At 49.7% G+C, this 25219-nt stretch overlaps 2 protein-coding genes across 2 annotated transcripts in view; one reads left to right on the top strand and one right to left on the bottom strand.

The window, feature by feature from the left end:
* entr1 (endosome associated trafficking regulator 1) overlaps positions 1 to 16151 on the bottom strand; it is a 30104-nt gene extending 13953 nt beyond the window's left edge. Inside the window, exons 1-4 of the mRNA XM_068012064.1 lie at positions 16016 to 16151; positions 4212 to 4333; positions 2706 to 3146; positions 1653 to 1726 (exon numbers count right to left, since the gene is read on the bottom strand). Of these exons, the coding sequence (XP_067868165.1) occupies positions 1653 to 1726; positions 2706 to 3146; positions 4212 to 4333; positions 16016 to 16136 (758 nt within the window). The 5' untranslated portion in view covers positions 16137 to 16151. The remainder of the gene's footprint in view (positions 1 to 1652; positions 1727 to 2705; positions 3147 to 4211; positions 4334 to 16015) is intronic.
* pmpca (peptidase, mitochondrial processing subunit alpha) overlaps positions 16066 to 25219 on the top strand; it is a 41927-nt gene continuing 32773 nt past the window's right edge. Inside the window, exons 1-2 of the mRNA XM_068012063.1 lie at positions 16066 to 16169; positions 16290 to 16489. Of these exons, the coding sequence (XP_067868164.1) occupies positions 16123 to 16169; positions 16290 to 16489 (247 nt within the window). The 5' untranslated portion in view covers positions 16066 to 16122. The remainder of the gene's footprint in view (positions 16170 to 16289; positions 16490 to 25219) is intronic.

Genomic DNA, 25219 nt, shown 5'->3' with positions numbered 1-25219 from the left:
TTTTCACTGGAACGACGAAGGTCGAGGAGCGACATGATAGAGGTTTACAAAGTTATGAGCGGCATGGACAGAGTGGATAGTCAGAAGCTTTTTCCCAGGGTGGAAGACTCAATTACTAGGGGACATAGGTTTAAGGTGAGAGGGGCAAAGTTTAGAGGGGATGTGTGAGGCAAGTTTTTTTACACAGAGGGTGGTGAGTGCCTGGAACTTGCTGCCGGGGGAGGTGGTGGAAGCAGGTATGATAGCGACGTTTAAGAGGCATCTTGACAAATACATGAATAGGATGGGAATAGAGGGATACGGTCCCCGGAAGTGCAGAAGGTTTTAGTTTAGGCAGGCATCCTCTCTGGCACCGGATTGAGAGGCTTGCGGCTGCTGATCTCTGCTTGTTCCAGGTCCCGTTTACCGGGTGGTGGTGGCACCCCTCCACTGCCTTTGTTCGGCGGAGAGTTTCATCTGTTGACTTTTTTTAAATGAAAATAAAACCACCCTGTTTGTATATCCTAAACATATTCCATACACTGGTACTGCATTATGTCACAGTCGCTACAAGAACCATCAGAAAGATGCTGCCAGTATCTTATTATTCTGCAATAGTTTTAAATCCTTTTCTATTCATTTAGAAAAGGTGCAGGCTTGGAGGGCCGAATGGCCTGTTTCTGTGCTGTACTGTTCTTTGTTCAAGCTGCAAGCTTACGATTATGTGCTGCAGTCATCTTGCCAGAGTGAATCAGGTCATTGATCCTCTTTTGGCAGACTGCAGCCTGCTCACCTCCTCTGCTATCTCCATCCATACCTGTTTGGTTTGACAAGCCGGTCACCTCCTGCCTTGCTGCAGAAAAAGGATGTCCCTCCAAGCCCTTAAATCCTGGAGCAGCACCTCCAGGGGGGCATCAGTGAACCTAGGAGCGACTCTTCCTCTGCCTTCTGGCATGTCGCTATCTCTGCCATTGCCAGGCCTCCCTCACTGTTCCCCCCCAGGGCTGCTGTCTTTGAAAGTAATGCTGACTGCTTTTTAAATATGCCTTCACTGGTACTTCCGCCATCCACGCCTCCTAACTGTCTGGCTCCTCCGCCTGCCGGCTGTTAATTGCATCACGCTCCCAAATCCTCCTCCTGCCCGTGCGGCCACGCCACCCACTTTAGGTCCTGATGTCGGGATTTCATTGCTGCCAGTTAACGTTTCAGGTCAACGACCTGTCATCAGAACTCTTTCTTTCTCCTCAGATGCTGCCTGACCTGCTGTGTATCTCCAGCATTTTCTATTTTTATTTCAGAATCCCGGAATCCACAACATTTTGCTTTTATTATACAACATTGTGGAAGTTTGCTTCATGCCAGCTGTTCTGCACTTCGATCCCCAGCATCCCTTTGATGGAGGTGTGGATGTCAAGCCAGGGCATGACCAACTCAGCTGCGACTCCTCCACAGTCAAATAGCTGGCCAACACTCTGTAAAGACTCACACGATCAATGGCCAATTGAATAAAGTGTCATCAAGCTCGTTCAGAAGAGCGAAGACAGTTCCCGAAGGAAATTGAAGGGGGAAAAGAGAAAGCAAGGGTAGATTATTAAATGTTACAGCACCATTTCCTTTGCACATCACAATTCCTTTGATCCCTTTTCAAAACTCTTAAGCTGAGCTGTTCATACCTCTTTATGTGGGCTTTTATCAGTTGCTTTGCTTCCTTAGTTTGTCTTCGTAGTTGAGCATTTTCTTCTTTCAGCTGAAACAGAAACAAGAGTTATACCAAACGACTGCTGTTCTTGGTGCCCCTGGAGTTACCATGACTTTCTTACCTGCAGACTTCACCATTCCAGCACTCTCCTGGTCAGTCTCCTATCAGCCACCCTTAGCTCATCCAAGATTCTACTGCCCATATCCTAACTCGCATCAAGTCCCGTTCACCCTGTGCCCACTGACCTACATTGGGTCCCAGTCCAGCAACACCTCGATTTTAAAATTCTCATCCCGGTTTCCAAATCCCTCCATAGCCTCGCCCCTCCCTATCTCTGTAATCTCCTCCAGCCCCACAACCCTCCGAGATATCTGCGCTCCTCCAATTCTGGCCTCTTGTACATCCCCGATTTTAATCACTCCACTATTGGTGGCCGTGTCTTCAGCTGCCTGGGCCCTAAGATCTGGAATTCCCTCCTTAAATCCCCTTGACACTCTCTCCTCACCTAGAACAAAAACTTGCATTTATGTATTGCCTTGAACATAATAAAAACGTTATGTGCATTGGTGTTAAGTTTTGTTTGAGAATCACTCCTGTGGAGCACTTTGAGACATTTCACTATGTTAAAGGCGCTACATTAGTACAGGTTGTTATTGTTGTTATAATCGTTCTGCTGTATCTGCTAATATCTCCTCTGGACCCAACTTCTGTCATTCTTTTTTTGTCCCTTTATAATCCCTTTTTGCCTTACACCATCATCCCTTTTGTCATTTATGACTCCTCTCCTCTGCCCTCGCACTATCCTTCCTTTTGTTCTTTACTTCTTTCCCCTTCCCTTTCCCTGTCTCTGTAATTTTTTTAAACCTATTCAATACATCTCTAACTTCTTCCAGTTCTGATGGAAGGTCACTGTCCTGAAACAATAACTGTTTTTACTGTGCATTGATGCTGCCAGACCTGCTGAGCAATTCCAGCAATTTTTGTTTTTATTTCAGATTTCCAGTATTTTGCTTTTGATTGAACTTGCCTTCTCATTGGTCAGTAGTTGACTTTGATAGAGGACCTCACTGACCAAGTCAAAATGATCTCTTGGGGGGTCAGGTTTGTCGCAAGGGGGCGCAGGTTGTGGGACCGTGTCCCCCAAGAAAGAATCCTTTTCCTCCTCCTGACCCTCCTCCTCCACTAGCCACTCTGGTGGTGTGTACTGGGCACTGTCCTGCTGTGGAAGCTCAGTGGGGCTCAGTGTCAGCGGTGTGTAGGACACACCATAAAGTGAGTCGGAGAAGCTGAACTCGTGGGCAGCCTCGATAACGGCGGGTTGGTATGTTTCACTCCAGTTATCGTCCTCTTCTTCCAATGAAGGACTGTGGGCCGTTGACTCTGGGAAATAGCACTCCGGAAAATCCAGACTCAGGCTCAGTCCTTTGGGGGCAGTGGCTCCTCCCTCAAAGAGAATTCCTTCAGGGTTCTGTGGGAGAGAGAGGTCGGGGTTGGGTGGGGGGGGGGGTGGTGAAGAAAATATCCATTAGTGGAACTTCCAACACTGCCAGAAAATAAAAGCAGACTTTAAAAAAAAATCTAAACAGACAGTTAGCATTGCAAATTAGTTCGACATGACGATCAATATGGGGGTATGATTACAGTACAACGCGTCAGAATCATTGAATTTTCCAACATAGGAGCAGGCCATTCAGCCCATCATGCCTGTGCTGGCTCTTTGAAAGAACTATCCAATTAGTCCCACTCCCCCTCTGTTCTTTTCCCTTCACATATTTATCCAATGTGTTTTGGAAGTTACTATTGAACCTCTTCCAACCCTACAATCCTGTGAGATCTCTGCACTCCTCCAATTTTAGTCCCTTGCACACCCTCGATTTTAACTGCTCTACCATTAGCAGCCGTGTTTTCAGTTGCCTAGACCCCAAGCTCTGGAATTCCTTGCCTAAACCTCTCTGCGTCTCCCTCCTCATTTAAGTCACTCCTTAAAACCTACCCAGCTGCCCTAATATCTCTTTATATGGATTGTAGTCAAGTTTTGATAACTGCTCCTGTGAAGCACATTGGGACACAAGAATTTAAGGAATTGGAGCAGGAGTAAGCCATCTCAAGGGCAATTAGGGATGGGCAATTAACGCTGGCCTTGCCAGTGACGCTCACATCTCACGAACAAATAAAAGAATACGGCCCCTCAAGACTCATTCAATAAGATCACGGCCGATCTCCTACATGGACTCCATATCCTGACCTATCCCCATATCCCTTGAATCCCTCAGTATCCAAAAGTCTATGGATCTCAGTCTTGAATATACTCAGTGACTGAGCATCCACAGCTTTTCAAAAGATTCACAACCCTCTGATCGGTAATTTCTACTCATCTCATTCCTAAATGGCGGACCCCTTAGCCTGAGACTGGGAGCCCGAGTTCAGACTCTGTAGCCAGGGGAAACAGCCTCACACCATCTTTTTCTTACTATGTTAAAGACACTAAACACATGTAATTGTTGTAACTGTGAGAGCGTGGACTGGACAGCACCTTCAGTGGTTGATATGTCTGGTTTTTCACCTCTCTTCCCTTTGCTGTTGATTGAGTTTTGATCTTGACAAACTCCTTGAAGGAGAAGGGGTTGGTTTCATCAGCTCCCTCTTCCTTTAGACCTGGATGCAATAGACAGCAGTAAAAGATAACTGAATGACACAGTTCAATAAATGTACTGTAAAATGGTGCTAAATGTGCAGAATTGAGTTGGGGATATGCTGGACTACTAGATTTGTACTCAGTGCCCGGAGTTAAGGAGGGGAATAAAAGATCAACCTGGACTCCTACTCTGAAACACTATCCAGTGACTTGTGCTGGCAAGTACCCGAGTGGACAACAGGACCCTTGCCCCTTACCCACTCCGAAGGAGCAAAGAGCCCAATGCTATATGTTACAGTGTGAGCCAGGACTCAGTGGGTAGTGTGCTCTCCTGTAATGCACAAGGTTGTGGGTTCAAGACCCTGCTCCAGATATTTGAGCACAAAACTTAAACTGACACTCCAGTGCAGTACTGAGGGAGTGCAGCACTGTCGGAGGTGCCGTATTCTTACTGAGATGTTGAACCGAGTCTCCGTCTGCCCACTCAGGTGGACGTAAAAGATCCCGTGGCACTATTTCGAAGAGGAGCAGGGGATTTCTTGCAGATGTCACAGCCAGAATTTATCCCTCAACCAATACCTAAAACAGATTCTCTGGTCATTATCACATTGCTGTTCGTGGGAGCCTACAGTGTGCCAATTGGCTGCTGTGTTTCCGACATTACAACAGCGCATACTGTCCTCCAAAAAAAGATTTAATTGGCCATAAATCACTTCTCAACAACCCAAGGTCATGAAAGGAGCTGTAGAAATTACAAGTTCTTTATTTTCAAACATTTCTATATTGGGGTCACCCACCAAATATCAACACATCCCGGACACCCGCTTGTAAATACTGACACACTCCCCGGGTCCCCCTGTAAATACTGACACACTCCCCGGGGACCCCAGTAAATACTGACACACTCCCCGGGGACCCCCTGTAAATACTGACACACTCCCTTGGACTCCCTGTAAATAATAACACAAACCCCGGGTCCCCCTGTAAATACTGACACACTCCCCGGGACCCCCTGTAAATACTGACACACTCCCCGGGACCCCCTGTAAATACTGACACACTCCCCGGGACCCCCTGTAAATACTGACACACTCCCCGGGGACCCCTGTAAATACTGACACACTCCCCGGGGACCCCTGTAAATACTGACACACTCCCCGGGACCCCCTGTAAATAATGACACACTCCCCGGGAACCCCTGTAAATACTGACACACTCCCCGGGAACCCCCTGTAAATACTGACACACTCCCCGGGAACCCCCTGTAAATACTGACACACTCCCCGGGAACCCCCTGTAAATACTGACACACTCCCCGGGTCCCCCTGTAAATACTGACACACTCCCCGGGTCCCCCTGTAAATACTGACACACTGCCCAGGGAACCCACTGCAAATACTGACACACTCCCCGGGACCCCTGTAAATACTGACACACTCCCCGGGAACCCCTGTAAATACTGACACACTCCCCGGGACCCCCTGTAAATACTGACACACTCCCCGGGTCACCTGTAACTACTGACACACTCCCCGGGGACCCCTGTAAATACTGACACACTCCCCGGGAACCCCTGTAAATACTGACACACTCCCCGGGAACCCCCTGTAAATACAGACACACTCCCCGGGAACCCCCTGTAAATATTGACACACACCCGGGAACCCCCTGTAAATACTGACACACTCCCGGGAACCCCCTGTAAATACTGACACACTCCCGGGGTCCCCCTGTAAATACTGACACACTCCCTGTAAATACTGACACACTCCCCGGGTCCCCCTGTAAATACTGACACACTCCCTGTAAATACTGACACACTCCCTGTAAATACTGACACACTCCCTGTAAATACTGACACACTCCCTGTAAATGCTGACACACTCCCCGGGAACCCCCTGTAAATATTGACACACTCCCCGGGAACCCCCTGTAAATATTGACACACTCCCGGGAACCCCGTGTAAATACTGACACACTCCCTGGGTCCCCCTGTAAATATTGACACACTCCCGGGAACCCCCTGTAAATACTGACACACTCCCCGGGTCCCCCTGTAAATACTGACACACTCCCCGGGTCCACCTGTAAATACTGACACACTCCCGGGAACCCCCTGTAAATACTGACACACTCCCCGGGTCCCCCTGTAAATACTGACACACTCCCCGGGTCCCCCTGTAAATACTGACACACTCCCGGGAACCCCCCTGTAAATAACGACACACTCCCCGGGTCCACCTGTAAATACTGACACACTCCCTGGGTCCCCCTGTAAATACTGACACACTCCCTGTAAATACTGACACATTCCCCGGGAACCCCCTGTAAATACTGACACACTCCCCGGGTCCCCCTGTAAATACTGACACACTCCATGTAAATACTGACACACTCCCTGTAAATACTGACACACTCCCCGGGTCCCCCTGTAAATACTGACACACTCCCCGGGTCCCTCTGTAAATACTGACACACTCCCCGGGAACCCCCTGTAAATATTGACACACTCCCCGGGAACCCCCTGTAAATATTGACACACTCCCGGGAACCCCGTGTAAATACTGACACACTCCCTGGGTCCCCCTGTAAATACTGACACACTCCCCGGGAACCCCCTGTAAATACTGACACACTCCCTGGGTCCCCCTGTAAATACTGACACACTGCCCGGGAACCCCCTGTAAATATTGACACACTCCCGGGAACCCCCTGTAAATACTGACACACTCCCCGGGTCCCCCTGTAAATACTGACACACTCCCCGGGTCCACCTGTAAATACTGACACACTCCCGGGAACCCCCTGTAAATACTGACACACTCCCCGGGTCCCCCTGTAAATACTGACACACTCCCCGGGTCCCACTGTAAATACTGACACACTCCCGGGAACCCCCCTGTAAATAACGACACACTCCCCGGGTCCACCTGTAAATACTGACACACTCCCTGGGTCCCCCTGTAAATACTGACACACTCCCTGTAAATACTGACACACTCCCCGGGAACCCCCTGTAAATACTGACACACTCCCCGGGTCCCCCTGTAAATACTGACACACTCCCCGGGAACCCCCTATAAATATTGACACACTCCCGGGAACCCCCTGTAAATACTGACACACTCTCCGGGAACCCCCTGTAAATATTGACACACTCCCCGGGAACCCCCTGTAAATATTGACACACTCCCCGGGAACCCCCTGTAAATATTGACACACTCCCGGGAACCCCCTGTAAATACTGACACACTCCCCGGGAACCCCCTGTAAATATTGACACACTCCCCGGGTTCCCCTGTAAATACTGACACACTCCCCGGGTTCCCCTGTAAATACTGACACACTCCCCGGGAACCCCCTGTAAATACTGACACACTCCCCGGGAACCCCCAGTAAATACTGACACACTCCCCGGGAACCCCCAGTAAATACTGACACACTCCCCGGGAACCCCCTGTAAATACTGACACACTCCCCGGGTCCCCCTGTAAATACTGACACACTCCCCGGGTCCCCCTGTAAATACTGACACACTGCCCAGGGAACCCACTGCAAATACTGACACACTCCCCGGGACCCCTGTAAATACTGACACACTCCCCGGGAACCCCTGTAAATACTGACACACTCCCCGGGACCCCCTGTAAATACTGACACACTCCCCGGGTCACCTGTAACTACTGACACACTCCCCGGGGACCCCTGTAAATACTGACACACTCCCCGGGAACCCCTGTAAATACTGACACACTCCCCGGGAACCCCCTGTAAATACAGACACACTCCCCGGGAACCCCCTGAAAATATTGACACACACCCGGGAACCCCCTGTAAATACTGACACACTCCCGGGAACCCCCTGTAAATACTGACACACTCCCGGGGTCCCCCTGTAAATACTGACACACTCCCTGTAAATACTGACACACTCCCCGGGTCCCCCTGTAAATACTGACACACTCCCTGTAAATACTGACACACTCCCTGTAAATACTGACACACTCCCTGTAAATACTGACACACTCCCTGTAAATACTGACACACTCCCCGGGTCCCCCTGTAAATACTGACACACTCCCCGGGTCCCTCTGTAAATACTGACACACTCCCCGGGAACCCCCTGTAAATATTGACACACTCCCCGGGAACCCCCTGTAAATATTGACACACTCCCGGGAACCCCGTGTAAATACTGACACACTCCCTGGGTCCCCCTGTAAATATTGACACACTCCCGGGAACCCCCTGTAAATACTGACACACTCCCCGGGTCCCCCTGTAAATACTGACACACTCCCCGGGTCCACCTGTAAATACTGACACACTCCCGGGAACCCCCTGTAAATACTGACACACTCCCCGGGTCCCCCTGTAAATACTGACACACTCCCCGGGTCCCCCTGTAAATACTGACACACTCCCGGGAACCCCCCTGTAAATAACGACACACTCCCCGGGTCCACCTGTAAATACTGACACACTCCCTGGGTCCCCCTGTAAATACTGACACACTCCCTGTAAATACTGACACATTCCCCGGGAACCCCCTGTAAATACTGACACACTCCCCGGGTCCCCCTGTAAATACTGACACACTCCATGTAAATACTGACACACTCCCTGTAAATACTGACACACTCCCCGGGTCCCCCTGTAAATACTGACACACTCCCCGGGTCCCTCTGTAAATACTGACACACTCCCCGGGAACCCCCTGTAAATATTGACACACTCCCCGGGAACCCCCTGTAAATATTGACACACTCCCGGGAACCCCGTGTAAATACTGACACACTCCCTGGGTCCCCCTGTAAATACTGACACACTCCCCGGGAACCCCCTGTAAATACTGACACACTCCCTGGGTCCCCCTGTAAATACTGACACACTCCCCGGGAACCCCCTGTAAATATTGACACACTCCCGGGAACCCCCTGTAAATACTGACACACTCCCCGGGTCCCCCTGTAAATACTGACACACTCCCCGGGTCCACCTGTAAATACTGACACACTCCCGGGAACCCCCTGTAAATACTGACACACTCCCCGGGTCCCCCTGTAAATACTGACACACTCCCCGGGTCCCACTGTAAATACTGACACACTCCCGGGAACCCCCCTGTAAATAACGACACACTCCCCGGGTCCACCTGTAAATACTGACACACTCCCTGGGTCCCCCTGTAAATACTGACACACTCCCTGTAAATACTGACACACTCCCCGGGAACCCCCTGTAAATACTGACACACTCCCCGGGTCCCCCTGTAAATACTGACACACTCCCCGGGAACCCCCTATAAATATTGACACACTCCCGGGAACCCCCTGTAAATACTGACACACTCTCCGGGAACCCCCTGTAAATATTGACACACTCCCCGGGAACCCCCTGTAAATATTGACACACTCCCCGGGAACCCCCTGTAAATATTGACACACTCCCGGGAACCCCCTGTAAATACTGACACACTCCCCGGGAACCCCCTGTAAATATTGACACACTCCCCGGGTTCCCCTGTAAATACTGACACACTCCCCGGGAACCCCCTGTAAATACTGACACACTCCCCGGGAACCCCCAGTAAATACTGACACACTCCCCGGGAACCCCCAGTAAATACTGACACACTCCCCGGGAACCCCCTGTAAATACTGACACACTCCCCGGGTCCCCCTGTAAATACTGACACACTCCCCGGGTCCCCCTGTAAATACTGACACACTGCCCAGGGAACCCACTGCAAATACTGACACACTCCCCGGGGCCCCCTGTAAATACTGACCACTCCCCGGGACCCCCTGTAAATACTGACACACTCCCCGGGTCCCCTGTAACTACTGACACACTCCCCGGGGACCCCTGTAAATACTGACACACTCCCCGGGAACCCCTGGAAATACTGACACACTCCCCGGGAACCCCCTGTAAATACAGACACACTCCCCGGGACCCCCTGTAAATATTGACACACTCCCGGGAACCCCCTGTAAATACTGACACACTCCCGGGAACCCCCTGTAAATACTGACACACTCCCGGGGTCCCCCTGTAAATACTGACACACTCCCTGTAAATACTGACACACTCCCCGGGTCCCCCTGTAAATACTGACACACTCCCCGGGTCCCCCTGTAAATACTGACACACTCCCCGGGAACCCCCTGTAAATACTGACACACTCCCCGGGAACCCCCTGTAAATATTGACACACTCCCGGGAACCTCCTGTAAATACTGACACACACCCCGGGAACCCCCTGTAAATATTGACACACTCCCCGGGAACCCCCTGTAAATATTGACACACTCCCGGGAACCCCGTGTAAATACTGACACACTCCCCGGGTCCCCCGTGTAAATACTGACACACTCCCCGGGAACCCCCTGTAAATACTGACACACTCCCCGGGAACCCCCTGTAAATACTGACACACTCCCCGGGAACCCCCTGTAAATATTGACACACCCCCGGGAACCCCCTGTAAATACTGACACACTCCCCGGGTCCCCCTGTAAATACTGACACACTCCCCGGGTCCACCTGTAAATACTGACACACACCCGGGAACCCCCCTGTAAATACAGACACACTGCCCGGGGTCCCCCTGTAAATACTGACACACTCCCTGGGTCCCCCTGTAAATACTGACACACTCCCTGTAAATAACGACACACTCCCTGGGTCCCCCTGTAAATACTGACACACTCCCTGGGTCCCCCTGTAAATACTGACACACTCCCTGTAAATACTGACACACTCCCCGGGAACCCCCTGTAAATACTGACACACTCCCCGGGTCCCCCTGTAAATATTGACACACTCCCGGGAACCCCCTGTAAATACTGACACACTCCCCGGGAACCCCTGTAAATATTGACACACTCCCCGGGAACCCCCTGTAAATATTGACACACTCCCGGGAACCCCCTGTAAATACTGACACACTCCCTGGGTCCCCCTGTAAATAATGACACACTCCCCGGGTCCCCCTGTAAATAATGACACACTCCCCGGGTCCCCCTGTAAATAGTGACACACTCCCCGGGGTCCCCCTGTCAATACTGACACACTCCCCGGGAACCCCCTGTAAATATTGACACACTCCCGGGAACTCCCTGTAAATACTGACACACTCCCCGGGTCCCCCTGTAAATACTGACACACTCCCCGGGTCCACCTGTAAATACTGACACACTCCCGGGGTCCCCCTGTAAATACTGACACACTCCCTGGGTCCCCCTGTAAATACTGACACACTCCCGGGGTCCCCCTGTAAATACTGACACACTCCCGGGGTCCCCCTGTAAATACTGACACACTCCCTGTAAATACTGACACACTCCCCGGGAACCCCCTGTAAATACTGACACACTCCCTGGGTCCCCCTGTAAATACTGACACACTCCCTGGGTCCCCCTGTAAATACTGACACACTCCCTGGGTCCCCCTGTAAATACTGACACACTCCCCGGGAACCCCCTGTAAATACTGACACACTCCCCGGGTCCCCCTGTAAATACTGACACACTCCCCGGGTCCACCTGTAAATACTGACACACTCCCGGGGTCCCCCTGTAAATACTGACACACTCCCGGGGTCCCCCTGTAAATACTGACACACTCCCTGGGTCCCCCTGTAAATACTGACACACTCCCTGTAAATACTGACACACTCCCCGGGAACCCCCTGTAAATACTGACACACTCCCTGGGTCCCCCTGTAAATACTGACACACTCCCTGGGTCCCCCTGTAAATACTGACACACTCCCCGGGAACCCCCTGTAAATACTGACACACTCCCCGGGAACCCCCTGTAAATACTGACACACTCCCCGGGAACCCCCTGTAAATACTGACACACTCCCCGGGTCCCCCTGTAAATACTGACACACTCCCCGGGGTCCCCCTGTAAATACTGACACACTCCCCGGGAACCCCTGTAAATACTGACACACTCCCCGGGAACCCCTGTAAATACTGACACACTCCCCGGGAACCCCTGTAAATATTGACACACTCCCCGGGAACCCCTGTAAATACTGACACACTCCCCGGGAACCCCCTGTAAATGCTGACACACTCCCCGGGAACCCCCTGTAAATACTGACACACTCCCGGGAACCCCCTGTAAATACTGACACTCCCGGGAACCCCCTGTAAATACTGACACTCCCGGGAACCCCCTGTAAATACTGACACTCGCGGGAACCCCCTGTAAATACTGACACTCCCGGGAACCCCCTGTAAATACTGACACACTCCCCGGGAACCCCCTGTAAATACTGACACTCCCGGGAACCCCCTGTAAATACTGACACTCCCGGGAACCCCCTGTAAATACTGACACACTCCCCGGGAACCCCCTGTAAATACTGAACACTCCCGGGAACCCCCTGTAAATACGGACACTCCCGGGAACCCCCTGTAAATACTGACACTCCCGGGAACCCCCTGTAAATACTGACACACTCCCGGGAACCCCCTGTAAATACTGACACTCCCGGGAACCCCCTGTAAATACTGACACTCCCGGGAACCCCCTGTAAATACTGACACTCCCGGGAACCCCCTGTAAATACTGACACTCCCGGGAACCCCCTGTAAATACTGACACACTGCCCGGGAACCCCCTGTAAATACTGACACACTCCCCGGGAACCCCCTGTAAATACTGACACACTCCCCGGGACCCCCTGTAAATACTGACACACTCCCCGGGACCCCCTGTAAATACTGACACACTCCCCGGGAACCCCCTGTAAATACTGACACACTCCCCGGGAACCCCCTGTAAATACTGACACACTCCCCGGGAACCCCCTGTAAATACTGACACACTCCCCGGGAACCCCCTGTAAATACTGACACACTGCCCGGGAACCCCCTGTAAATACTGACACACTCCCCGGGACCCCCTGTAAATACTCACACTCCCCGGGAACCCCCTGTAAATACTGACACACTCCCCGGGTCCCCCTGTAAATACTGACACACTCCCCGGGAACCCCCTGTAAATACTGACACACTCCCCGGGAACCCCCTGTAAATACTGACACACTGCCCGGGAACCCCCTGTAAATACTGACACACTGCCCGGGAACCCCCTGTAAATACTGACACACTCCCCGGGAACCCCCTGTAAATACTGACACACTCCCCGGGACCCCCTGTAAATACTGACACACTCCCCGGGAACCCCCTGTAAATACTGACACACTCCCCGGGAACCCCCTGTAAATACTGACACACTCCCCGGGAACCCCCTGTAAATACTGACACACTCCCCGGGAACCCCCTGTAAATATTGACACACTCCCCGGGAACCCCCTGTAAATACTGACACACTCCCCGGGAACCCCCTGTAAATATTGACACATTCCCCGGGAACCCCCTGTAAATACTGACACATCCCCGGGAACCCCCTGTAAATACTGACACACTCCCCGGGAACCCCCTGTAAATACTGACACACTCCCCGGGAACCCCTGTAAATATTGACACACTCCCTGTAAATACTGACACACTCCCCGGGTCCCCCTGTAAATACTGACACACTCCCCGGGTCCCCCTGTAAATACTGACACTCCCGGGAACCCCCTGTAAATACTGACACACTCCCCGGGAACCCCCTGTAAATACTGACACACTCCCCGGGTCCCCCTGTAAATACTGACACACTCCCCGGGGTCCCCCTGTAAATACTGACACACTCCCCGGGAACCCCTGTAAATACTGACACACTCCCCGGGAACCCCTGTAAATACTGACACACTCCCCGGGAACCCCTGTAAATATTGACACACTCCCCGGGAACCCCTGTAAATACTGACACACTCCCCGGGAACCCCCTGTAAATGCTGACACACTCCCCGGGAACCCCCTGTAAATACTGACACACTCCCGGGAACCCCCTGTAAATACTGACACTCCCGGGAACCCCCTGTAAATACTGACACTCCCGGGAACCCCCTGTAAATACTGACACTCCCGGGAACCCCCTGTAAATACTGACACTCCCGGGAACCCCCTGTAAATACTGACACACTCCCCGGGAACCCCCTGTAAATACTGACACTCCCGGGAACCCCCTGTAAATACTGACACTCCCGGGAACCCCCTGTAAATACTGACACACTCCCCGGGAACCCCCTGTAAATACTGAACACTCCCGGGAACCCCCTGTAAATACGGACACTCCCGGGAACCCCCTGTAAATACTGACACTCCCGGGAACCCCCTGTAAATACTGACACACTCCCGGGAACCCCCTGTAAATACTGACACTCCCGGGAACCCCCTGTAAATACTGACACTCCCGGGAACCCCCTGTAAATACTGACACTCCCGGGAACCCCCTGTAAATACTGACACTCCCGGGAACCCCCTGTAAATACTGACACACTGCCCGGGAACCCCCTGTAAATACTGACACACTCCCCGGGAACCCCCTGTAAATACTGACACACTCCCCGGGACCCCCTGTAAATACTGACACACTCCCCGGGACCCCCTGTAAATACTGACACACTCCCCGGGAACCCCCTGTAAATACTGACACACTCCCCGGGAACCCCCTGTAAATACTGACACACTCCCCGGGAACCCCCTGTAAATACTGACACACTCCCCGGGAACCCCCTGTAAATACTGACACACTGCCCGGGAACCCCCTGTAAATACTGACACACTCCCCGGGACCCCCTGTAAATACTCACACTCCCCGGGAACCCCCTGTAAATACTGACACACTCCCCGGGTCCCCCTGTAAATACTGACACACTCCCCGGGAACCCCCTGTAAATACTGACACACTCCCCGGGAACCCCCTGTAAATACTGACACACTGCCCGGGAACCCCCTGTAAATACTGACACACTGCCCGGGAACCCCCTGTAAATACTGACACACTCCCCGGGAACCCCCTGTAAATACTGACACACTCCCCGGGACCCCCTGTAAATACTGACACACTCCCCGGGAACCCCCTGTAAATACTGACACACTCCCCGGGAACCCCCTGTAAATACTGACACACTCCCCGGGAACCCCCTGTAAATACTGACACACTCCCCGGGAACCCCCTGTAAATATTGACACACTCCCCGGGAACCCCCTGTAAATACTGACACACTCCCCGGGAACCCCCTGTAAATATTGACACATTCCCCGGGAACCCCCTGTAAATACTGACACATCCCCGGGAACCCCCTGTAAATACTGACACACTCCCCGGGAACCCCCTGTAAATACTGACACACTCCCCGGGAACCCCTGTAAATATTGACACACTCCCTGTAAATACTGACACACTCCCCGGGTCCCCCTGTAAATACTGACACACTCCCCGGGTCCCCCTGTAAATACTGACACTCCCGGGAACCCCCTGTAAATACTGACACACTCCCCGGGAACCCCCTGTAAATACTGACACACTCCCTGTAAATACTGACACACTCCCCGGGAACCCCCTGTAAATACTGACACACTCCCCGGGAACCCCTGTAAATACTGACACACTCCCCGGGACCCCCTGTAAATACTGACACACTCCCCGGGACCCCCTGTAAATATTGACACACTCCCCGGGAACCCCCTGTAAATACTGACACACTCCCCGGGAACCCCCTGTAAATACTGCCACTCCCGGTGTGAGGATGATTCCCCCAATCCCAGGATCCGCGCCTCCCTCACCTTGCGGTCCCCGGGAGCTCATCCTCACCCCGCAGGCCCGGTTGCCAAGGAGTGACTGACCCGGAAGCGGTTTGTTGGGCGGTGACAGGAAGTCCCCGGCAGCCAAGATGGCGGCGCACATGGCGAGGCTGCGGCCGTGGAGCCAATTCGGCAGGTAAAGAGACCGGGTCCCCCTCCCTGATCCCGCAGGTAGTTGGAGCTGGCGGAGTGGGTGGTTATTGTTCGATGGAAGCGGCCGCTAACCCTCTCTCTCCCCCTTTGTTCCGTGTTGCAGGTCCGGCCTTGCTGGAAGCAGGCGGTTCAGCAGCGCCGTTTACCCCGGGGTCTCGCTCTCTGTCCCGCTGCCCAACCTGCCCAAACCCTTCTACGCCACGGTCGGCGGCCACGACAAGTACGAGACGCGGATCACGGTGCTGGAGAACGGGCTGCGAGTGGCCTCGCAAGACAAGTTCGGCCAATTCTGCACGGTCGGAGGTCAGTGGGGTCAAAGGTCACCAGGCGCCTGATAGTTGAACTCAACCTGAACCATCAGGGGGTTTCAGCCCCAGAATCCAGGCCAAAGCTCCCCAGTCTTGAGCTAATACTTATCTCTTAATCAACATCAGTGTAAAAAGGTATAAAAACAAGAAATGCTGGAAATATTCAGGTCTGGCAGCATCTTTGGAGAGAGAAAGAGTTAACATTTCAGGTCAATGACCCTTCATCAGAACTGGTTACTGATGAATGGTCACAGACCTGAAACATTAACTCTGCTTCTCTCTCCACAGATGCTGCCAGACCTGAATATTTCCAGCATTTCTTGTTTTTATTTCAGATTTCTAGCATCTGCAGTATATTGCTTTTATTTTATTTATTTCGAGATGCAGCACTGAAACAGGCCCTTCGGCCCACCAAGTCTGTGCCGACCATAAACCACCCATTTTATACTAATCCTACATTAATCCCATATTCCCTACCACATAAAATAATCTGACAGTTAAACAAAATGCTGTTTGTGGGATCTTGCTGTGCGCATATTGGTTGCTGCATTTCCTACATTACGACAGTGACTACACTTCAAGAGTACTTACAGAATAGAATCTTAGTGATTACAGTGCAGAAAGACGCCATTCGACTTGTTGTGTCTGTGCTAGCTCTCTGAAGGACCAGTTCACCTAGTGTCACTCCCCTGCCTTATAGAGTCGTAGAGTCATACAGCACAAAAACAGGCCCTTTGGCCCATCATGTCTGTGCCGTCATCCAGCTCCCAACTATTCTAATCCCATATTCCTGCACTTGGCCTGTAGCCTTTTATGCTATGGCGTTTCAAGTGCTCATCTAAATACTTCTTAAATGTTGTGAGGTTTCCTGCATCTACCACCTCTTCAGGCAGTGTGTTCCAGATTCCAACCACCCGCTGGGTGAAAAAATCTTTCCTCAAATCCCCTCTAAACCTCCTGCCCCTTGCCTTAAATCTCTGCCCCCTGGTTCTTGACTCCTCTGCTAAGGAAAAAAATGTCTTCCTATCTAACCTATCAATGCTCCTCAATCATGTCCCCCCTCAACCTTCTCTGCTCCAAGGAAAACAACCTCAGTCTCTCTTCATAGCTGATATGCTCCAGCCCAGTCAGCATCCTGGTGAATCTCCTCTGCACCCTCTCCAGTGCAATCACATCCTTCCTATAGTGTGGTGCCCAGAACTGTACACAGTACTCCAGCTGTGGCCTAACTAGTGTTTTATACAGCTCCATCATAACTTCCTTGCTCTTATATTCTATGCCTTGGCTAATAAAGGCATGTATCCCATATGCCTTCCTAACCACCTTATCTACCTGTGCTGCTGCCTTCAGTGATCTATGGACAAGTACACCAAGGTCCTTCTGCACTTCCTAGGGTCCTACCATCCATTGTATATTCCCTTTGCCTTGTTAGTCCTCCCAAAGTGCATCACCTCACACTTCTCAGGATTAAATTCCATTTGCCACTGCTCTGCCCATCTATATCTCCCTGTAATCTAAGGATTTCCTCCTCGCTATTTACAACACCACCAATTTTCATGTCATCTGCGAATTTACTGATCATACCTCCTATATTCATGTCTAAATCACTAATGTACACTGCAAACAACAAGGGTCCCAGCACTGATCCCTGATCACAGGCTTCCAATTGCAAAAACAGCCCTCGACCATTACCCTCTGTTTCCTGCCACTAAGCCAGTTTTGGATCCAATTTGCCAATTACCCTGGATCCCATGGGCTCCTCCCTTCTTAACCAATCTCCCATGCGGGACCTTATCAAAAGCCTTACTGAAATCCATGTATACTATATCTACTGCTTTACCCTCATCTACACATCTAGTCACCTCCTCGAAAAATTCAATCATGTTAGTTAAACACGATCTCCCCCTGACGAAGCCATGCTGTCTATCCCTGATTGATCCCTGCCTCTCCAAGTGGAGATTAATCCTGTCCCTCAGAATTTTTTCCAATATTTTCCCATCCGCTGATAGACTCACTGGCCTGTAATTACCTGGTTTATCCCTACTACCCTTCTTGAATAATGGTACTGCATTCGCTGTCCTCCAGTCCTCTGGTACCTCTCCTGTGGCCAGAGAGGATTTGAAAATTTGTGTCAGAGCCCCTGCTATCTCCTCCCTTGCCTCACAAAACAGCCTGGGATACATCTCATCTGGGCCTAAGGATTTATCCACTTTTAAACCTGCTAAAACAGCTAATACTTCCTCCCTTTCAATGCTAATATGTTCAAGTATATCACAGTCCCCCTTCCTGATCTCTACACCTACATCATCCTTCTCCATAGTGAACACTGATGAAAAGTAATCATTTAAAACCTCACCTATGTCCTCCGGCTCCACACAAAGATTGCCACGTTGGTCCCTACTCTTTCCCTAGTTATCCTCTTACCCTTAATATACTTACGAAACGCCTTAGGATTTTCCTTTATCTTGCCCGCCAGTGTTTTTTAATGTCCCCTCTTCGCTCTCCTAATTACTTTTTTAAGAGCCACCCTACACTTTCTATACTCCTAGTGCCTCCGTGGTTTCAGCGCTTGGGATCTGCCGTAAGCCTCCTTTTTTTTCCTGATCCAATCCTTTATATCTCTTGACATCCAGGGTTCCCTGGACTTGTTGGTCCTACCCTTCACCTTAAAGGGTACATGTTGGCTCTGAACTCTCACAATTTCCTCTTTGAATGACTCCCACTGATCTGATGTAGACTTTCCTACAAGTAGCTGCTCCCAGTCCACTTTGGCCAGATTCTGTTCTATCATATTGAAATCGGCCTTCTCCCAATTCAGTACCTTTATTTCTGGTCAATCTTTGTCCTTTTCCATAACGACCTTAAATCTTACAGTTATGGTCACTATCCCCGAAATGCTCCCCCACTGACACTTCTACCACTTGACCAGCTTCATTTCCTAGGATTAGGTCCAGTACTGCCCCTTCTCTTGTAGGACTTTCTACATACTGGCTCAAAAAGCTCCCCTTTATGCATTTTAAGAATTCCACCCCCTTTAAGCCTTTTACAGTAAGTCTTCTTTGGCCTCCTTGTCTCGGGAGACAATGGGTAAGTGCCTGGAGGTGGTCAGTGGTTTGTGGAGCAGCGCCTGGAGTGGCTTTAAAGGCCAATACTAGAGTGACAGGCTCTTCCACAGGCACTGCAGAAAAAATTGGTTGTCGGGGCTGTTACACAGTTGGCTCTCCCCTTGCGCCTCTGTCTTTTTTCCTGCCAACTGCTAAGTCTCTTCGACTCGCCACACTTTAGCCCCACCTTTATGGCTGCCCGCCAGCTCTGGCGATCGCTGGCAACTGACTCCCATGACTTGTGATCAATGTACACGATTTCATGTCGCGTTTGCAGACGTCTTTATAGCGGAGACATGGACGGCCGGTAGGTCTGATACCAGTGGCGAGCTCACTGTACAATGTGTCCTTGGGGATCCTGCCATCTTCCATGCGGCTTGCATGACCAAGCCATCTCAAGCCCCACTGACTCAGTAGTGTGTATAAGCTGGGGATGTTGGCCGCCTCGAGGACTACTGTGTTGGAGATGCGGTCCTGCCACCTGATGCCAAGTATTCTCCGGAGGCAGCGAAGATGGAATGAATTAAGACGTCGCTCTTGGCTGACATACGTTGTCCAGGCCTCGCTGCTATAGAGCAAGGTACTGAGGACACAGGCCTGATACACTCGGACTTTTGTGTTTCGTGTCAGTGCGCCATTTTCCCACACTCTCTCGGCCAGTCTGGACATAGCAGTGGAAGCCTTTCCCATGCGCTTGTTGAATTCTGCATCGAGAGACAGGTTACTGGTGATAGTTGAGCCTAGGTAGGTGAACTCTTAAACCACTTCCAGAGCGTGGTCGCCGATATTGATGGATGGAGCATTTCTGACGTCCTGTCCCATGATGTTCGTTTCCTTGAGGCTGATGGTTAGGCCAAATTCGTTGCAGGCAGCCGCAAACCTGTCGATGAGACTCTGCAGACACTCTTCAGTGTGAGATGTTAATGCAGCATCGTCAGCAAAGAGGAGTTCCCTGATGAGGACTTTCCGTACTTTGGTCTTCGCTCTTAGGCGGGCAAGATTGAACAATCTGCCACCTGATCTTGTGTGGAGGAAAATTCCTTCTTCTGAAGACTTGAACGCATGTGAGAGCAGCAGGGAGAAGAAAAGACTATCCCAGTTAATATTGGGGAAGTTGAAATCCCCTACTATGATTACCCTATTATTTTCACACCTCTCAGAGATTTGCCTACATATCTGCTCCTCTATCTCTTCCTGACTATTTTGAGGCCTGTAGTACACACCCAGCCAAGCGATTGCCCTCTTTTTGTTTTTAAGTTCTACCCATATGGCCTCATTTGAAGAACCTTCCAAGATGTCATCCCTCCTTACTGCAGTAATTGACTCCTTGATCAACAGTGCAATGCCACCTCCTCTTTTATCCCCTCCCCTGTGACGCATGAAGATTCTGTACCTTGGAATATTGAGCCGCCAGTCCTGTCCCTCCCTCAACCATGTCTCTGTGATAGCAATAATATCATAATCCCATGTGCTAATCAACACCTTCAATTCATCTGCATTGAAATAGATGCAATCCAACCTTGCATTTTTCACTTGTGCCTTACCAGGTCTATATTTGCTGTGCCTTCCAGACAGACTCACTTTCTGTTCTGTATTACCCCCTACTGTTCCTCCGCTCTGTATCCCATCCCCCTGCCAAATTAGTTTAAACCCCCCCCCCCCCTCAACAGCACTAGCAAACCTCCCAGCAAGGATGCTTGTCCCATTCCGGTTCAGGTGCAACCCGTCCAACTTGTACAGGTCCCACCTTTGCCAGAAACAGACCCGGTGATACAGGAAACTAAAGCCCTCCCTCCTGCACCATATCTCCAGCCACGCATTCATCTGCTCTATCCTCCTATTTCTAAACTCAATAGCACGTGACACCAGGAGTAATCCAGAGATTACAACCTTAGAGGTCCTGCTTTTTAATCTGCTACCTAGCTCCCTAAATTCTTGCTGCAGGACCTCATCCCTTTTTCTACCTATGTTGTTGGCGCCAATGTGTACCACGACCTCTGACTGCTCATCCTCCCCCTTCAGAATGTCCTGTAGCCACTCCATGACATCCTTGACCCTAGCACCAGGAAGGCAACATACCATCCTGGAGTCACACCTATCTGTACCCCTTACGATAGAATCCCCTATCGCTTCTCCCCATAGCCCTGCACATTCCTCTTTTTCAGATAATAAGAACTAGGAGGAGTCGGCAATTCAGCCCCTCATGCCTGCTTCGCCATTCAATACGATCATGGTTGATCTCATCTCAGCCTCAACTCCACTTTCCCGCCCATTCTCCATAACCCTTCAACCCATTACTAATTAAAAATCTGTCTATCTCCTTATTAAATTTACCCAATGTCCCGGCATCCACCGCACTCTGGGGTAGTGAATTCCACAGACTCACAACCCTTTGAGAGAAGTAATTTCTCCGCATCACTTTTTAAAATCTGCTACCCCTTATCCTAAAACTATGACCTCTCATTCCAGATTACCCCACCAGAGGAAACATCCTCTCTATGTCTACTTTGTCAATCCCCTTAATCATCTTATATACCTCAATTAGATCTCCTCTCATTCTTCTAAACTCTACAGAGTAAAGGCCTAAATTGCTCAATCTCTCTTCATATGACAAACCCCTCATCTCTGGAATCAATCTAGTGAACCTCCTCTGAACTGCCTCCAATGCAACTACATCCCTCCTCAAGTAAGGGGACCAAAACTGTACGCAATACTCCAGGTGCAGTCTCACCAATGCCTTGTACAGTTGCAGCAACACTTCCCTACTTTTATACTCTATTCCTTTAGAAATAAATGCCAAAATTCCATTTGCCTTCCTTATTACCTGCTGTACCTGCATACTAGTTTTCTGCAATTCATGCACGAGGACACCCAGATCCCTCTGCAAAGCACTCTGAAGTTTCTCTCCATTTAGATAATAATTTGCCTTTCTATTCTTCCGACCAAAATGGATAACCTCACATTTATCCACGTTAAAATACATCTGCCAAATTTTGGCCCATTCGCCTAACCTATCCATATCCATTTGTAAATTTCTTATTTCTTTATTGCAACTTACGATCCCACCTATTTTAGTGTCATCTGCAAATTTGGCTATAGTACCTTCTATCCCTGCATCCCAGTCATTAATATAGATTGTAAATAGTTGGGGCCCGAGGACCAAACCCTGTGGCACCCCACTAGTTACATCTTGCCAACCAGAAAAGGACCCATTTTTCCCGACTCTCTGTTTTCTGTTGGTTAGCCAATCCTCTATGCAAGCTAATAAATTGCCCCTAACCCCATGTGATCTTACCTTGTGTATTAACCTTTTGTGCGGCACCTTATCAAATGCCTTCTGCAAGTCCAGATAGACTACATCTACAGGATCCCCATTATCCACTTTGCTTGTTATATCTTCGAAGAACTCTAGCAAATTAGTCAAACACGATTTACCCTTCATAAAACCGTGCTGACTCTGATGGATTGCATTTTGACTTTCTAAATGTTCTGTTATTACTTCCTTAATAATGGATTCTAACAATTTCCCAATGACAGATGTTAAACTAACTGGTCTATAGTTTCCTACTTTCTGCCTCCCTCCTTTTTTGAATAAGGACATTATATTAGCATTTTTCCAATCCACTGGAACCTTTCCCACATCCAGGGAATTTTGGAATATTATAACCAATGGATCCACTATCTCCGCTGCCACTTTCTTTAAGACTCTAGGATGTAGGCCATCAGGCCCTGGGGTCTTGTCTGCCTTCAATCCCAATAGTTTGCTCAGTACTTTTTCCCTAGTAATGTTGATTTTTCTAAGTTCCTCCCTTTCTATAACCTCTGCATTACCTGTTACTATTGGAATGGTACTAGTGTCCTCCACCATGAAAACTGAGGCAAAATACTGATTTAGTGTCTCTGCCATTTCTGTGTTCCCCTCTATTAACTTCCCAGTCACATCCTCCAAGGGACCAACATTCACTTTAGCTACTCTCTTCCCTTTTATATACTTATAGAAGCTTTTTTATATTTTGCGCTAGTTTACTTTCATAATTTACTTTTGCTCTTTTTATTACTCTTTTAGAACCCTTTGTTGATCTTTAAAAGTTTCCCAATCTTCCAGCCTGTCATTGGCCTTTGCAATATGGTATGCCTTCGTTTTTGTCTTTGTTATCCTTAACTTCCTTGCTTAGCCATGGATGTTTTTTTCCCCCTCTTACAATCTTTCTTCCTCTCTGGAATATATTTTAGTTGGGAGGAATTGAATATCTCCTTAAACATCTGCCACTGCTCATCAACTGTCCTACCTTTTAATCTTCCTGCCCAGTCCACGAGGGCCAAATCTGTCCTCATGCCTATGTAATTACATTTGTTTGACTCCAGATCGCTAGTGTGGGACTCCAGTTTCTTGCCCTCAAACTGAATTTGAAATACATGCTATGATCACTCTTCCCTAGAGGATCCTTAACAATGAGATCATTAACTAATCCCACCTCATTACATAATAGCAAATCTAGAATAGCCTGCTCCCTGGTTGGTTCCACAACATATTGCTCCAAAAACAATCTCTAATGCATTCAATGAACACTCCCTTGAGGCTACCCTTGCCAATTTGATTAATCCAGTCTATATGCATATTAAAATCACCCATGATTATTGCCGTACCTTTCTTACAAGCCCCCAGTATTTCCTGGTTTATACTGTGCCCCACCGCGGAACTACTGTTTGGGGACCTATAGATTACTCCCACCAGGGACTTCTTTCCCTTGCTATTTCTTATTTCTACCCAGACTAATTCTGCGGCTTGATCTCCAGTGCCTATATCATTTCTCACTACAGCACTGATAATACAGTTCTCTCTTGAATGCCTTGATTGAACCTGCCTCCACCACACTCGGGCAGTACATTCCAGATCCTAACCACTTGCTGTGTGAAGAAGTTTTTTCCTCATATCATTGCTTCTTTTGCCAATCACCTTAAATCTGTGTCCTCTAGCTCTTGATCCTTCCGCTAATGGGAACAGTTTCTCCCTATCTTCTCTGTCGAGACTCCTCATGATTTTGAATACCCCTATCAAATCTCCTCTTAACCATCTCTTTTCCAGTCTTTCCATGTAACTGAAGTTCCTCATCCCTAGAATCATTCTCATGAATCTTTTCTGCACCCGCTAATGCCTTCCTAAAGTGTGGAGCCCAAAACTGAATGCCATTCTCCAGTTGAGGCTGAACCATTGTTTTATACAAGTTAACATAACTTCCTTGCTTTTCTACTCTATGTCCCTATTCATAAAGTCCAGGATACTGTATGCTTTATTAAATTAATACTACAGAATGCCGAGAGGAGTATAGAAAGTGGAGGGGTGAAATCAAAAAGGAAATTAGGAAAGCAAAGAGAGGGCATGAAAGAATATTGGCAAGCAAGATCAAGGTGAACCCAAAGATGTTTTATCAATGCATTGAGTAAGATAACTAAAGAGTGAGTAGGGCTATTAAAAGACCAAAAAGGTAACTTATGTGTATCAGTGGAGCATATTGGTATGGTTCTTCATGAATACTTTGTGTCTGTCTTCACAAAAAAGAGGGGGCCGATGCAGATATTGTTGTTAAGGAGTAAGAGTGTGAAGTATTGGATGTGATAAA

This window comes from Heterodontus francisci, chromosome 32, assembly GCF_036365525.1.
Source record: "Heterodontus francisci isolate sHetFra1 chromosome 32, sHetFra1.hap1, whole genome shotgun sequence".
Classification (NCBI taxonomy): domain Eukaryota; kingdom Metazoa; phylum Chordata; class Chondrichthyes; order Heterodontiformes; family Heterodontidae; genus Heterodontus; species Heterodontus francisci.
The sequence above is the reverse complement of the archived record's forward strand: the minus strand, read 5'-3'. Positions and strand labels throughout refer to the sequence as shown.